This window comes from Bactrocera dorsalis, chromosome 4 (genome assembly GCF_023373825.1).
Source record: "Bactrocera dorsalis isolate Fly_Bdor chromosome 4, ASM2337382v1, whole genome shotgun sequence".
NCBI lineage: Eukaryota > Metazoa > Arthropoda > Insecta > Diptera > Tephritidae > Bactrocera > Bactrocera dorsalis.
Window position 1 is genome coordinate 6,232,939 of NC_064306.1, and position 18,425 is coordinate 6,251,363.

The window sequence follows — 18,425 nt, forward strand, 5'->3', positions numbered from 1 at the left end:
ATGCCAACGAGAGCAACAAATACAACGAAAACCAAAACAACAACAATAGTAATAGTTTGTGGAAATTTTTACTTTCATTTTGATGATAGAAATGCAAAGCTAACATTTAAACAAGAAAAATATAAAATAAAATAAAATAAAGAAAATGTTTAGAAGTTAGTTGGCACTGCATTAGTTTTATGAACTCCACGCAAAGCGCCTGCAGTTGGCAGTTGACATACTTTGGAGCTTAAAAAACTTTAAAATGGCAACAGCGCTGAAAAAAATATTTCATAAATTGAAATTTCGAAAAAACTAGTGATTTAAAATTGTAAAAAAATTTTGCTTAACAAAAAAATATATTTGATGAATTTATAATTTGGAAAAACTACTGATTTAAAATTGAAAAAAACAACCCACGTGCAGCTTCGATTGCAGCTGAATGGCTTGCGCCTGAATATATACTACACTCCGGCACTTATAGCTTTAAAATGAGTGTTGTCTACAGACTTGAGACAAGAATTTAACACTACTCATGAAAGACAGACGCAATTAATAGCTCTTGGCCGCACAGGGCTTCAACCTAGCACTTCAATAATAACCCCTTCAAAATCCCGTAATAATTCCTCAATAATAAATCGATTCGCATTGTTCTCAGGCAAATGCAATCAGTCGACACAGATAAAGCTATATAAGCTTCTTTGCAGAAAAACAGAAAAAATATGACACACGAAATGCAAATAAGGCGCGCAAAGCGTTAGTGTTAAGTCGGCCTAAAGGCGCTGAGCGCTTGCGACTGCTACATGTAGCTGTGTGCGTGAAATATATACCGTTATGCACATAACATAGGCCATGCACTGCTCCAATTTTCAAAACTAACAAATCCAGCACAATGTCGACGCGCCGCGTCCGGCAGCAACAGCTACAACAATAAGAGGACAAATGGCAAGAGCGAATGAGCATAGCGGAAGCTCAGGGTGCGGATGACGCTTAACAAAAAAATTACAACAAAATGCCTGCTGGCGTTAATTAGAACAATGGCAGCGCTGGCAGTCAGGGCAGTTTGCTGTTGTTTCACTTTCTCAGCCTTTTTTCCACAATGGCACATTTTTTATGCGAATGCGCTGCCGATGTGTGTGCCGATGTGAGCGCGGAATTTCTATTGATGAGCTCAAAGGATAACAGCACTGGGCGCACGCGATGTGAAAAACGTACACCCGCGCGGGTGCACAAATGAAATGCATACAAATGAGACTATATGTATGTGAGTGTGTGTAAGTCAATACACAGACACACATGCTGACAAATCGCACTACAAATCTGCCTATCTGTCGCGGAAAACGCTGCATTTAGGGCGCACAACGCCAAGCACGCGCTGGAAAACGTATTTGAAAAAAATCATATAGATAGTTTTACATACATATGTATGTATGCGCATATACAAACACATATGTACATACATGCAGATGCAAGTGGTATTTTATAATTTTTTTCGCGCAAGTTATGACTCTCAGCGTGAAAACGCGAGTTTCCCTTGACATCAATTCATGTGCACGCAACCTCTGTGCCAATGCATTGTGCGCCTAGATGTAGGCAATAGATTCAAGTGTGCTTGGTGCAAAAACAAGAACGACAAACGGTACATAGCCCGTTAATCGACGTTGTCTATTGCTGTTTGCACTTGTATATGTGTAACTGTGTGCTCGTGTATGAAAAGTGAAAAGCAGCAAATTGAGCGCAGACAATTTAAAAAAAAATATATATACATGCATATATATGTACATATGTATGTATAAATATGGATAAATTAACTTTTTCATTATAAAAATTATAAGAAAAATTTAAAAAAATGCAACAAAAAAAAATAATAAAAAAATTTTGTTAATTAAATTAAAATTATAATCACAAAAACAATTAATTAATTTTAAAAAAAATTTCGTACATAATAAAACGAAACAAAATACATACACTTTATAAGTAATAAATAAAAAAATAAAAATTATTAAAAAATTAATTAAAATTAAAAAAGATGATAAACCAATTTATTAAAAAATTAAAACTACTAAAAAGTATAAACTAAAAACAATTAAAATTAAAAAAAAATATTTAAAAATTATTTAAAATATTGAATAAATTAACAAATTTTAAAGTAGTAATTAGAAAAATTAAAAATTATAAAAAAAGTAAATTAGTTAAAAATATTAAATGATGCAAGTAGGAAATATGGAGAACCCAATTAATTAAAAAATATAAAAATAACAAAAAAACTTATTTAAAAAATAACAAAAGTAATGAAACCGTAATTAAACCATAATTAAACAAAATGTAAAAAATTAAACAAAAAATTAATTAAAAAATTTAAAAAGTTAAATTATGGAGAAAAAATGAATTAAAAAATACTAAATTTACAAAAAAACTTATTTAGTACAATAGTATGTAAACAATAATTTTTAAAAATTCATTTTAAATTATTTAGGATCGAAAGCAGCTAAAATTTAAATTAAAATTTACTAATTAAAAAATTACAATTAATTAAAAATTATATGAAAAATAAATTATTAAAAAAAATAATTAATTATGTAATTTAAATATAATTAATTTTAAAAGTAATTAATCAAAAAATTTAATTAATTAAAAAAAAAATTAAATAAAAAATTAAGTTTTTTTAATTAAAAAATAAATTAATTAAAAAATTAAATAAAAAATATAGTGATGATTTAAATATAATAAAATAAAATTAATAACGAAAATATAAAGCTTAAATTTAAAAATTCAATTTGAATTATTTAGCATTAAAAACAGTCAAAATTAAAATTAAAAATTACTAATTAAAAACATTACAATTAATTAATACTTATATTAAAAATAAATTATTAAAACAAATTAATTAATAATGTAATTAAAATATAATTAAACGTAATAAAATTTAAACTTAATTAATCAAAAATATTTAATTAATTAAAAAAATTAAATAAAAAATAAAGTTTTTTTAATTAAAACATAAATTAATGAAAAAATTAAATTATGGAGTAAAATAATTTAGAATTAAAAGCGATTAAAAATACAATAACCCATTTAAAAAAAATTAATTAATTGAAAAATTAAATAAAAAACACAAAAAATTTAGTTTTTTTAATTAAAACATAACTTAATAAAAAATAAAAATAATTTAGAATTAAAAGCAATTAAAAATACAACAACCTATTTATAAAAATTTAATTAATTAAAAAATTAAATAAAAAATATAGTTTTTTAACAAAAAAAAATATTTGAAAAAAGTAAATATTGTAAATAAAATATACCAAAATAATAAAATAAAATATAATTAAAAATACATTAAAATAATTACAAAAATTTAATTAAATTAAAAATATTAAATAATATGTTTTTTTAAATGATAAAAAATAAATTAATAAAAAAGTTAAATATTTACATTACCAAAATATTAATTAAATATAATAAAATATAATTACAAGTGATTAAAATTAAAATTAATTAATTACAAAAATTTAATTAATTAAAAAATTTAAGAAAGAATATTAAAAAATATAAGTTTTTTAAATAATAAAAAATAAAATAAGTAAAAATAAATTAATAAACTATAAAATAATGTAAAGAAAATACAGTAAAATAATAAAATAAAATAAAATTAAAACCAATTAAAATTAAAATTAAAATTAACAATATGTATACAACAATTTAATTAATTAAAAAATGAAATACCAAATTTAAAAAAAAAAAATTTTTTTAAATAATAAAAAATAATTTAAAATTAAATTTATTAATATTAAATATTTTGCACAAAAAATTTGTATATCAAAAGTTAAACAATATATATGTACATATGTATATATAATAAATATAATAAAACACACAAATAAGATTAATTAAATTAAACAAAAAATGCAAAGAATATAAATTAAAAAGTACTAAGCTCTATTAATTTACTCTAAAAACTACATAGTCACACGCACATTCCACAAATCGCAAACAGAATACACATACATATGCACTGGTAAATAGCAATACCTAAAACAACGTACACTTCAAACGCAACACTCATACGCAGCGTAGTACAAAATATTTATTGGCCCTTTATCCACCTTTTACAAAAACAAACACAAACAAACAATAGATTTTTATGCGCCATTACAGTTAAATTGGATTGAGCAAATCTAGTAAAATATACAAATGCACAATTGAATTAGAAGTGTAAGAAATAAAATGAAACATAAATAAAAATACCGCTGCATTTCGCTTTAGCGCAAAATAATGGCAAAAATTCAATGTTGGCAATGCTATTGTTTGGCGATAAAGCGTTTTATTGCAACTATTACTGCATTGCAAAAAGCTAACTGTGTTTGTCAATACACACACACACACATAGCTGCATATATGCACACAAAAGTGTAAACATTTAAATAAATTGTAAAAATAGAGAAAAATAAATATTTATAAACGTATATCCGACACCACAGCGTCCCACACCTTTGTCTTGCGCTAAGTGCTGCATTTGTGGCAAATGAACGTGTATTGGTGAGTGTACACGCTAAGCGCTTTTCAGCGCCGTATTTGCTTGAAAGTGTAAAAATAAACAAAAATTTGTGTGTGTGTGTGTGAGCAAATGCGTATCAATGTTTGTAGGCAAGTGTGCTTATATTAAAACACACATACACATATGCATAGTTGCATTTCCTACACATGCATGTAGTGGCGCTCTAAAAAGGCTTGCGCTCGCTATTCGCGTGCAAATGCCATTTAATATGCATAATAATTTTTTATTTATTTTCCCCCACATATCTGCATTCAATTGCACGCCTGCCTGTGCCTGTATATCCGTTTGTGTGTGCGTGTGTGTCTGCTTTACGCTGGCGTTGGCGTGGCAGCCAATTGTGCCAATTCGGATTTGCTAGTGTGCATTCATATTCGCATACAATTCAATTTCGTGTGCAATGCGCTCTGATAAACCCAATTGGGGCAGGCAAATATGCAGAAAGGCATACATACATATATAAATGTATATACAAATATACTGTACATGCTGTACATGTATTTTAGCTTAGCCTCTGCCAATTCAAGTGCACTTTTAGGCGCTCATTTTCATGTGTGCATTTGTTTTTGCAATCTGTTTGCTTAACGAAATGTTAACAAATATGTGGAAACATTTTTTCAGATTTTGAAAATAAATAGTGCACTTTTAGGCGCAAATATGTGAGGCAAGTAATTTTCTGTCTAAACCCAAACAAAATATTTGTTTTTATATAAATAAAATAAATTTGAGTTTAATGGAAATTTAAAAAAAAATTTTGCTGTTGAAGCACCATATAAAACTGATAATATTACTTCTCAGAATTTCAGAAATTTTTTTAAATAATGTGTTGAAAACAAAATTGCATTAATATGGTATTAAACGAATTTAATTACTTAATATATGTATGTATATGAATCATAAATTTATACTTGGTTTTTTGGTATATGACTTCGATGGCAATCGCCTATAGCCTATATGTAGGCAATGTTTTAAGCTTCTCTTTAATTTTGCATATCAAAAATAAAATAGTGCATACATTTAGGCAAGAAACTAAAATTACTTCAAAGGAGCTATAAGTAAACAATAGAATTTCATAAGATATATGCAATATATATACTATAAATATATGAATGATATATAAAAAATGCCTTAAGGGTGTTCTCCCAGCAGTTTTGAGTTTAATAATATCAACCATAATTTTTGTTTCTTTTATAAATTTATGAAATAAATTTGCAAATCAAAAATATACTCAAAGATAAACGCCTATATACATATATAAGTCTCCTAAATGTAGGCAACGATTTTTAAAGATTTTTAAATCTCAAGAATTACGCGAATATATGCATACGTCCTAAAATCCTGGAATTCTGACTTGACAGATAGAAACCATAGAATTCACACTGTATCAGTCACATTGTCTGACCTAAAAGCTGCTTTCAAAAACAAATCTACTGCAGAAAGATATATTTAATACGCAAATTCGAAAGCTTAAAAGCTCATAAATATAAAGTTATGACTTTTTTGAGCTTGCGAAAACGTATTTTTGGTGAAAGTTTTAGTTCGAAACGGAAAGCGTATAATAATAAATTTATGATTTTCACAATTTTTTGAAACTTCGAATTTTTCGAAAACTAATTTTTGGCGAAAGTTTAAGTTTGAAAGCTCACAAAAATAAACTTATGGTTTTTTTATAATTTTTTGAAGCTTAGAAAGCTTATTTTTGATGAAAGCTTGAGTTCGAAAGCTGAAAGCTCTTAAATATAGTTTTATGACCTTTATACTTTTTGGAATTCTGAAAGTGTATTTTTGGTGAAAGCTTAAGTTCGAACACTGAAAAGCTCATAAATACACTTATATGAAATTTAACATTTTTTAGAATTGTGAAAACTTATTTTTGCTGAAAGCTTTAATTCGAACGCTAGAAAAGTCATGATAATGAATTTATGGTTTTTTTATAATTTTTTGAAAATTTGAAAGCTTGTTTCTAATGAAAGCTTGAGTTCGAAAACTGAAAGCTGATAAATATATTTATTTGATATTTAACATTTTTTGAAATTTTGAAAGCTTATTTTTGATGAAAGCTTTAGTTCGAACGCTAGAAAGCTGATAAATATAAATTAATGATTTTAATACTTTTTTGTAATTGCGAAACCGTAATTTTAATACAAGCTTAAGCTCGAAAGCTCATAAATGTATATTTATGATTTTTAGTTTATTTTATGGAAAACTGCGACAACTTTTTTAGTGAAATCTTAAGTCCCTAAACTACATAGATGCCTTATAAATATTTTTATAAAACTTTTCAATAATGGTTCAAGTGAATAAATATATCTATTTGCACATATCAATTGAAAAATATAAAGAACTTTGATTGCAAACATTTAAAACACCAAAAGCTTTCAAATGCGATTATATGTAGAGCTTAAGAAAACTTGGCTTGGCATTAAAGCATTCAAATAAGCAAAGTCTTAAACGAAAAATGAAATTTATAAAATTAAATTGTTGCACACAGCAGGATAGATAAGTAAATATCTTAGCAAAATGCAGTTTTAGCGCCTAAAAGCATGCAACGTATGCAAGCCTTTCCAGCCGCAGCACCAGACTGAAGTTGTTGGCTGCTTGCCAACCTTGAACTGGAATTGCCACAGCAATTTTCCGCACATATGTGTGTGTGAAAACATATATTTTTTTTACAAATTTCTGAAAAAATTTCAACAACCGTTTTAACATTTTTTTTTTTTTAATTTTTTGTACGGCATAAATGTAGCTCACAACTGCTCAGCAAACAAAGTAGAGATATCCGGTTGGTAGTCTGCCTAAAAGTGCATATAGCCGCAGACTTTTATTTGTCTATATGTATACGGCAAGGCTGCAAGCGATTTTATGCAGACAACCGGCAAACTTTATAGTGTGAAGTTGGCGGCAATGATGCATTTTACAAACTTGTGAAAATTCGCACAACTTTGCAAAGACAATTGAAAGCGCGGGAAGTGTCGCGGTAATGGCGAGCAACCAAGAAGAGCGGAAAATAATAACTTTTTAAAATACCGAAATTCAGTTTTTCGCTTTCATTGTTGTTTTTGTGGCAGACAATAACAAATTTGCACATTAATTTGAAGCCTTTGTGGTTCTTGGTAGCTGCCGCGGCAAATACCGCTTAACCGGAGCACGGCAAACAGTGCAGCGGGAAAGGAAAATAAACGAAAACTTAGTACTGCGTTGCCAAGGAGTGTCCGGCGCGCTGCCAAAAGCAGAATGTAAATTAAACGACTTCAGTGGAAAATAGGCGTGCGCAATAACAATTATAATTCACAGTTTCATTTAAGTAAAAATGTCTGCAAAGTTGATCCTTGCAAATTTTAGCTAGGAAAATGAGTAAACTTGAAGTGTCTCGAAAGTGTCAGCAGTGTCAGAAATCGGCGTGTTGAAACATTTTTTGGAAAAAGAAAAGAGCTATCGACAAAATTAGGCGGGTCTCTACTGTTTCCAAGGTTCAAAGAGCACAGAACCAGGGCTAAAGTTTAAAGAGATGACAAAACCAGACTATATCATCTTATATTCGACTAAGTCCATGTCTTCGATGACTGTGATCACAAAAAAATGACTTGGTGGCAGTTTACGGATACTAGATTTGAAATTTCCCAGAAGAGAGACCTCTAAATACAATGATATAACTCTACAACGCAACTCATCTAACATCAGACGGCTGAACCGAACCTATTTTTCCGTTTAGTGAACGAAACTACCGAAAAATATCGATGACATTATCTCTGGGTTGACGAATCTATGGTGTCGTGGAAAGCCTTCGAAGATGTACAGCACTTATAAAGAGTAAATATTCTGTGAATCTAGTGGAAAATGAATAAGTTGACGCAAGCTGCCGAGCACAGCTCGTTCATTCTTTGACATCGTATTCTTTGAGGAAAGAATATGACCATTCAATAATTAACGAACGAATTAGTAAACCATAAAGCCTTCTTTAACCCTGTCTACTCATCAGCAGGCTTCTAGGAAGCAATCGCCCTCCCTTACACCACTCCCTACCAGCACAATATCTCATCTCACGCCACGCGCATCCCATTTAGGGGCGGAATGCTGTCTTCACTTGACAGCGCCGCAAACGCAACCGTTTAATTTGCCACTTTTGATTAACTTCATCAGCGCGAAAACGTGCTGTTGTTGATTGCAGACGTCCACAGACAAGCGAACTGCATGGCGAACGTACGCACATAAAGCGTAGCGCGAAAACTGAAAAGGAGATGGGCAAATGCAAGCAAACGCAGCAGTTGAAGTATGCGTTCGAGATGCCGCACACATCGTTGGAGGAGCGGAGCGGTAAGCTGCAGTAAAATTTATAATTCGTTGCAACTACCTTCGCACATAATGGCGCGTCAGCGTACGTTAGAATGCTTATCGCTTGAGCTGAGCTGAGACACTCCACCCCGACAACTTTCCGCCCCTTTAACATTGTAACGGCTTCGTGCTAACCTATTCCGCCAACATCTCGAGCCATCAACAACCGATTGTCTTGCCGTCTTATTTCTCTGTGCTTTCGTCGTAATTCACTAAATTGTGCGACGCACAGTGGCACCGCTCCATACATTTCTTGGAAAAAAATAGAAGGAGTGGTCGTACAACAATGAAACTTTGCAGAAACACTTCTCTGGACTAAATTAAGAAATTTTGAAAAAATCTTGGAAAACCGCCCACTGCCACACCCACCTCCCATATAACTGCAATTGCCAAAATTTTTATTTTTGGACCTAGGGACTTGAAATTCGGGACACTTCTTAATTGAGTTCTCCTGATGAAAAAAAAATTAAACTTAAACGCAAAGTGACGTTATTTATACCTTTACCTTGATAAAAATCCAATATAATATGCAATGTTTTAATTGAATATGTAACAGGCGAAAAATTGTGTTAGTTTTTATTTGTAATATTATGCAAGCACCATATCTTTAACAATGGGATCTAGTTCTAAGGAAATTTTGTTCGAATGACGCCTTAAGCTACTTATGTAAGGATCCGAAGTTATGAGAAGTCTGTTGAAGACATCAGTATTTGTGGAAATTCGATCACACTTTCTCGAAAACATCAATCGATACTTCCTGTAGTCTTTGTTTCTGGCTTCCTCGGCTTCCTCTGAAAGCATTCCTATTGGTAATACGGCAGCATCCATTATTGCCTTTACCATGCATTAGTACTTTGTGCACAGTAACAGGCATATAAAACCAACTATAATTTTGTACGAACAGTTTCGCAGTTCCTGTACCTTGTTGAACAAAATCAACTCGCAACCGCATTTTATCTTTAAAGGCCGCTTGTATTTTTAATTTATTTTGTATTTTAATTTCTTTGTTTTGGAAGGTTGCAGCCCATTTCTGAAATGGTAAATTATAAGCTATATGGAGAATGCATTCCATAAACTTGATTCTAGCATGTAAGGATGAAATTCCCATTTCACATGCCTCAGGTTTAATTGTTTTCATGGAAACTAACTCTAAGCTGTTCATTTCAGTAGGTTTCGCTATACAAATGTAGCATACTGCTGCTGCAGTAGTATGTGTCACTATCTGAGCGGTTTTACCATCCAGCATTGTAAAAAGGAGCTTGTGTAATACATTAATTTCCTTGCCCTTTACATGAGAGCCTGAAAGTATACTACATTTTTTGTCTTAATGACCATTTGAATGAAATATTGAAAGTGACTTTTGAAATTAAAACCGATGTTACTAAAAGGGACGGTAATTGGCGGTTGTTTTTCTTTTTTTAATTGAAAGTACAGACTCGGAACTTTCATTTTTTTATAGTAAGAGGGCTAAGCAAGGCAAAGCACATAAAGTTTTTTTCCATCAAAAAATGAAAAGTTGATATTTTTTAGTATAATTTTTGAAATATTATAAAAATTAACTTACTTTGCCAATTTCAATAATTATTTTTTTTTATAAACAATTAGGTGCTTTATTTTCACTAAAAAATAAAAGAAAAGCCATAGCTGTAAACTTACACACAAAAAAATTCTTTATTTGGACAATAATTTTAATCTGATTTTATTAAATAACTTTCCGTCGACTTCTGTTAGATTTTTTAACTATAAAATTTCACTTTTTATAAAAAACCTTGTTGAATTTTTCTTATCCAAATATTTCTTTACAAAACAAAATCATTAAAGTTTTAAAACTGGAAAGTGGAAAAATCCTATTTTTTCCACCGAAATGCCACTGTGCGACGTGCCGCATTCGCCTGCAGTTGACATTTTTACAGCAACAAATTTGCACATAAATATATTTTACGAGCAAATGCATCCCTGCGTAGGAAAAATAGAATCTTCGTGGCGTGAATTTCCAGCTGCGCCAGGCTTACGGCGGCAACCATGTTAGCAGTGCTGCTAATAGCAAGGGTTGGCAAAGCGCCATTATGTATGTGGCGTGTAACAATGCGATTTTGAAGCATATTTTTCAGCGCAATTCATTGAATTGGCAGGAAGTTGGGAGCATTAAATTCAAAGATGTCATTTGTTGCCATTTGATATTGCAAAAAAGGAAAAGGCGAATATTTCTTCAAGAAGCTAACAAAGGAAATTTCAAATTTAAAATTTTGCGCGCAAACGTAGGCAACATTTTTGGAATAATGTAATGTTTGTGACTAGATTTGCAAGTTACAAAACTAAAACTCATAAATAACTTGATAAAAAACGTCAATTGGTCAAAATATCGAAATTGTATACATTTGCGCCCAAATGTAGGCAACACCTGTGCAGTTTTTCATATTTCTCTCCTAAAAAATATGTGAATATTCTTTTGGAGTAAACTTTACAACAAAAACTTACAAAACGAATATGAAAAATTATGAAAAAAATTATTTTAACAAATATTTCAAATAGCAAAAATATTAAATTTGAGAAAAACTGTTATGGAAAAATTTAGTATTTTCAGTTTTTTTTACAATCACAGTATTTTCTGTATTAAGCTAATAACTTTAAGAAATATTTAAATAAATTTCAAAAAGAAGAAATAATAAGATAATAAAATATCGGTATTGCGTACATTTTACGCGCAAATGTAGGCAACGTTTTTACAGGTTCACAGAAATTCGTTCGCATAAAATATTTGCACGGGTTTTCGTAGTAATCTTTACAAAAAATATACAAAACGTATTTAAAAAATATGAAATAATTGCGAAAAATATCCCAAAAGCCAAAATGTTTAATTTGAGGCAAACTATTATTGAAAAAAATGGTATTATTCATTTTTTTCGGACAATATTTTCATATAAATATATTTTATATATACATAAATATATTTTTTTGTATATTTACTGTAAGACTTTTGTTTTCTTATCAATGCGCCAAAATGTAGGCAACATTTTTAAACTATTATTGGTCTTTAGTAGTTAAAACTGTGAAAATGGACTTATGAAATGTGGCAAACATAATTTATGCAAATTTTAGCGTAAAAAATTGTTTAGTAATTATTTTACTTTTTTTTATTTTTGAAAACAATTTTTTTTTAGAATAATTATATTTAAACTTTTTTTATTTTTGAAAAAATTTTTTTTGTTTTTTATTTATAAATAACAATATTATTAATTTGAGCTTAATTTCGATTTTTCTGCATTTTATATCAATAAATTTTATATAAGACTTGCTCTTGTACGTATATTTATTAAATTTTTCCATTGATATTAAATTTTTTAAGCTTTAAAAACCACTAACAACCGTTTTCTTTCACATTATCTCATTACAGCGCAGTCCATATGTGTATTTCCTCAATTGCGGCACATTGCGTAATCGTTTCATATTGCGTTTGAACGAGTCACGTGACTTGGTGGAACGTGCGCGTGACTCTATCTATCTAATACAGCGGTAAGTAACCCAACAGTTTATTTTACTTTAAAATCAACAAAAAAAACGTCATAAAATACGTTGCTAACACACTTTCCTTCTCTCTCCCTCTTATATATTTTTCTTTCACTCCCCTCAATCCCACTTTAGCATGAGCCAGGAAACGTATCCCCGCATCGATGTGCACAAAACGCTCGAAGCCATGGAGAATGATCTCGAGGAGACAAAACGTAATCTAACTGTGCTCTCGGCGACGCTTGACCGTCGTGCCATCGATCGGCATTACGCCGATGCCTTGCATGGTCTCTGCAGTGGCGGTCTGCTCGGTTTGAGCCTTATGATGGTCGCCGGACTGTTGACTTCGTTTCTGCTCACCATTTTAGTGTATGCCGATTCGCATGCTTGGATCTATTTGAGCAAACGGTAAGTAGGCAAATGTACCAAGAGCGCTGGTAAAAAAAATATATATTCGGCACGCTTGTGTAAATAATTTTTGTTTTCTACTTTCGTGTGCTACGTTTTTTAATACTTCCAACACTTTTTAAAACTATTTTCAATTTTAACTCGTTTGATCATTTTCGAAATATTTTTGCTCTCATTTTCGCTCTTTCTCTTCAAACACTGTTCGCAATAATTTTATTGCTGTTTTTTTTACAAACTCTCTCTATCTAACTTTCTAACTCTCTTCTCCCCCTTTGAAATTGCTCTCTTTGTGTGTGTTTATTTTTTTCACGCTCTCTCTCGCTCGCTTTAGACCCAGCTCACTGGATATTGATAAGTCTGAAACCACGCCGCTTTTCCCATCGAACGCACCGAGCGCTAGCATTTCACCCACCGCACCACTGCATACGGGCACCATGAATCGCACACTACCGCACCATCAGCAATCGGCAACGCATAGCATCGGCGCTGGCAGTGGCATTGGCGGCATTGGCAGCAGCGGCACGCTGGGCTCGCATCGCAATGGCACCGCTGGAATGAGAACAGGGTTCGTCGCTACATCATCACCTACAACAACTACAACCACACTACAATACAACAATCATCCACATAGAACTAACGCTAGCGCTGGCATTGGTGGTGGTGTTGGCAACGCAGGCACCGCCATTGGCTTGGTCGGCTCGGCCGCCGGCATTCTGGGCGGTCGTCTGACAGCTGGCGGCAGTGCCGGTGGTAAGGCATCACCATCGCCACCGCCGGGTTATGATGTTGTGGTGCATGGCACAAGGCATGGTTTTTATTGATTTTTTTTTTCATTTCCATTTTCATTTTATTTGGCTTTTTGTCCACTTAACTAGCGCTTGATTCATTATTTCCATTACCACTCTAATGGCATTTATAATTATTTTAATCGGAGCATTTACTTATTTTTTAGATTTAAAGTTTTGACGTTTTTAATTACATATATTTTTGTAAGGTTGATTTGTATTTGCAGCAAAGTATGCGTTTGAATTTCGCATTTTTTATTAATTTTTTCTATTTTTGGACCACACAATTAATGTTTATTTATTATAAATCCTCCCAAGAGGATTTGAGCTTAAACTGTCACATATTTTATCTGGAAAAAATTATAATTTTTTTTACACAGAAAAAAAAATAATTGAGAATTGAAGATAATTATTTTTATTAAAAATATTTTTTTTAGTTATTTTTATTTTATTAAAAATGTCAAATTACTAATTCGATTTTTAAAAGCATTATTATATTTTAATTTTTTATTACTTAATTAACTAAAAAAATTTTCGGCTAAAATTTAATTAACCCAACATTTATTTAAAAAAAATTATAATAAAAATTATTATAATTAGAAATATGCAATTTTTTTACTTGACTTTTTAACATTATCACTAGTAAGAGAAAATATTTTAATAAAGAACTTAATTAAATTTATATCTAAAGTTTTTTGTTGTTGTGTGGGCAGTCGTTTGATATTAAAATTATTGAAAAAACATTTTTTACGATTATGTTTACTATTATTTTACGCTAAAACTAATTAAATTATAAATTAATAATTTTAAATTAAAAAAAAAATTAATTATAATTCAGAGTACTTTAATTTTTTTAATTAAATATTGAATTTTTTTATTTTTTTATAAGAATTTTTTATAGAATATTATTTGTTGGAATTTATGTTATACAATTTTAATTTTTAAATCGACCTTTATTAAAAAAAAACAATTATATTATTTTTTTTTAATTTTTATAAAAAATTTACAAAAAATTAATTATTTATTTATTCACTTCAATCTTTCAAAATTAAATTTAAAAAATGATTTCTTAAAAATATAATTTTCAAAAATTTTCAAAAAACAATTTTTTTAAAGAAAAAATTTATAAAAAATCAAAACTAAAATTTAAATTATTTTTTTAATAATTAAATTCTTTTTCCAATAATTTTTACACAAAATTTTTTTCTTAATTTTATTTTTTGAAAATTTTTAATTAGTGTTCATATACATACATTTAGATTCATTCCATAGAAATTACATTTTTAAGAACTTCAATATTTTCTTTTAATTATGGAATTATTTTTTAATACGTTTTCTTAAAACTTTGATAATTTATAATTTTTTTATTTTTAAAAAATGATTTTTTTTATTAGTATTCATCATTTTGATTTCTATAAAAATTAAATTTTTAATAATTTTATTTTTAATTATAAAATTAATTATTTAATAATTTTTATCTAAAAATTTTATTTTTGCTAAATTTTATATTTTGAATAATTTTATTTCATTTTAATTTGTATTTATAAACTTTGTTCGTTTTCATAGATATTACCATTTTAATATTTTTTTTTAGTTATTAAATTATTTTTTGAATGAATTTTTATTTTAACTTTTTTTGTAAAAAAATATTTAAAATTAATAATTAAATTTTTTTGTTTAAAATTTGCCATATTACAATTTATTTTTATTAAAAAAAATTCCATTATGGAAAGGATAAAGTAATTCTACGATTTTTTATACTTTTTAGCTGTATATGTATTTGATATTTTTTATTATATTAGAAAATTATATTTATATTATTAGAATAATTATTTTCATTTATAATCAAATTACTCCTGGGTTATTGTAAGCAAATATATTTTAAATGCTTGAAATTTTGAATTAGTATTTTTTTGTAATTTTTTACTGTTAATATGTTGTATTTATCGCCACTAATTTCATTACATTAATTTTCAACACAATATTGTTATAAAATTGAAAATTGAAGCACGTAACAAAAATGTTTGCTTCATATTTCAAATTAGATTAGATTTGCTGATTTATTTATTTTTTTATTGCAACAATTTATTATTTATATGTATGTAAATAAGTAAATATAGCCAGCACGATTACACAAATATTTATTTTTACGCAACATTTCACAACATTTTCCGCATAATTAGCATAATTTTGCATAAAATATATTCAAAATTTTCATATTAATGCAAATACGCGCATTTTTGTTTTGTAACCACAAATTATATTTCACTATATTTACAATTTGCGGTAAAAAAGTGCATTACGCGTACTTATATACTATATGTCTATGTATGTGCTATCAACAGCTGTCTATGAAAATTTCGATAAATTAAATTTGCATGGTACTTTGTAAAGGCCGCCACTGCGTATTAGTGAAATCTAAGCAGAGAGAGTAGTAAGCTCATGAAGAGATCAATACACAAGTATATATACATATGTATAATCACTCTTATATTAGTAACAAATATATTGCATAAGCACACATAGCTCAAAGTATATTAAGAGCTGGCATTTCATATGAATATAATCCCACCTTTATTTAAGTCAAATAAATTGTTTGTTTTAAATTAAATATACAAGCAAACAGCAAGCATTTGCGCTTAACCACACTTGAGCGTACAACGATTAATTTTCAGCATTGTGCTTAAAAACGCACTTTTGCATGCCCTACTGGGCGTATACGTAACCTTTTCGCAGTCATACAAGTATGCAAAAAAATTTAAGTCACTAATGCGCACCGGGGCACTTGTGTTGTGCTTTTGATTAAATTAATTTAATTGGAGAATCAAAACGTTGGACAACAAAAAACAAAATTTTTTTTTCTACAAAATTTTTTTTAGTAAAACTTGCTTTTAATTTTTTTCCATAGCAAATATGATAGACTTGGCAAAAAGTTAATAAATTATAGTGAGTGAGCCATATGCATACACATGCATGTATGTATATGTTTATACACCAGACATAGAGGCACATACACTATTGTTGTTGCAACTTATAGTTTGTACTTGTGAAAATATTATCATTTCACAAGCAGATTAACAAAACAGCTGTGTGGGGCAAAGGTGCATGCAGCATATGCACAAAACACATGCACACATATAGTACATACATATGTGTGTAAATAAGGCTTTAACCGTATGTATAATTGTATAATTTTAAGCACACACACATATGCACATACATACTTGCTTTTATGTAGGCAAACGCCCGTACTCTTTGACTTGAGCAAACCACACCTCGGCGCATAATCAGCTAGGTGTAAGATTTTGGCAGCTGGCATATTGCCTACTTTAAGCTTGTTGCTGCCCAAAGCCAATTGAGGTGGCTTAACACGCCAAGACTGCCAATTAAGTCTGATAATTATAGTATCGGTAGAAAATTAGTAATTAATTAATATTCAATGAAAACGAGGGGAAATTGCGAGGAATCACAGATAGATCGTTAAAATAGGAAAAGAATATTTAGAGGGCTAAAATTGCGTGGATAATTTGCAACTATGAGAGTTAAAGACTTATTTTCAAAAATGCATGGTTATCCAGAGAGTTCGTATAAGTAGATAAAAAAAAAATTTTTAAGCAATCATAAAATTACTTATAGCATGATTGTATCGAAATTTTGTGCTTTTCCCAACTGTTAAGATACCGCGGATAAACGTTCTTTTAATTAAGCGTTAATAAAATTACTCAAAGAATAATTTTATTTCCAAATTTTTATCCTTTCAACTGTTCGGATAACGCCGATAAAGTTTTTTTTAATAAAACATAAAAGAAACTACTCAATAGCTAATCTCATACATAATTTGTATTTAATCGAACTGTACGGATAACGCGGATAAGCTATATTTTACAAAAAAACATTAATGCACTCCACCTTTATTATTATCTAAACATTTTAGTTATCCGAAAAGTTATTATTTCAGTTAATCGACTGTTTGGATAAGGCGGATAATATTGTTCTAACTTTAACAAAATATATACTAAATTGTAATTATTTCCCTCGCTCGCTTCAAAGTGTTATTCGGATAAGTAATATCCGATTTTACTATGCCAACTTTACTGACTGTTCGGATAAGGCGGATAATGTTCTAACTTTAGTAAAAAATTTATTAAATTGTCTTAATTATTTCCCGCGCTCTAAATCAAATTAAAAAAATTTTTTAGGCTTATCAGAGTTAACTGAAATTTACGGATAAGGAATTTTTTTAATAGCTTCGGTTTTGATATTTTTTTATACATTTACATAAATACTTTGTATAATAAATTACGAAAATTAATTAATTAGTTGCGAGCTAGCATCAAAGTTTTATCCGGATAAATAAATTTAATATTTTATATAGAAATTCATCATAGAAAAATTTTTAAAGGCATATCGGAGTTATCCGAAATTAACGGATAAGTGATTTCTTAATAGTTTCTTTAAATATTCAGTTATATATTTGACACGAAGTTTTTTAGAGCACATTTAAAGTTTATCCGAGTTATCCGACGAGCAGATAAGACAACATTTTTGCAGTACTTTTTTAGAATATGTAATTTACCACATTTTGACATTTAAAAAATGCATTTCAGTCTATCCGAGTTATCCTATGAGCAGATGAGACAATATTTTAGTAGGTTTATTAATAATTTTATGTATTTTTTAACAGTTTTAAGCTTATTAGTTATGCACAATTACGTTATCCGGTTCGTGGAGACTATTTTAAGCACCAATATTAATTCTTAGACCATAAAACCACAAATGCATTTATATACGTACATACACACACATGTATGTACATGCCATATCTAAAATGTATATACTATATGAACCTCATACTTAAGTTC

The 18,425-nt window shown here is 29.1% G+C and overlaps 2 protein-coding genes across 2 annotated transcripts in view; one reads left to right on the forward strand and one right to left on the reverse strand.

Annotated features, from left to right (window-relative positions):
* Positions 1-18,425, forward strand: part of LOC105232123 (uncharacterized) — a 151,654-nt gene that overhangs the window by 131,154 nt on the left and 2,075 nt on the right. Inside the window, 3 exon segments of the mRNA XM_049454466.1 lie at positions 12,258-12,376; positions 12,506-12,778; positions 13,110-13,343. Of these exon segments, the coding sequence (XP_049310423.1) occupies positions 12,258-12,376; positions 12,506-12,778; positions 13,110-13,343 (626 nt within the window).
* LOC105232121 (uncharacterized) overlaps positions 1-18,425 on the reverse strand; it is a 36,819-nt gene that overhangs the window by 5,675 nt on the left and 12,719 nt on the right. The window lies entirely within an intron of this gene.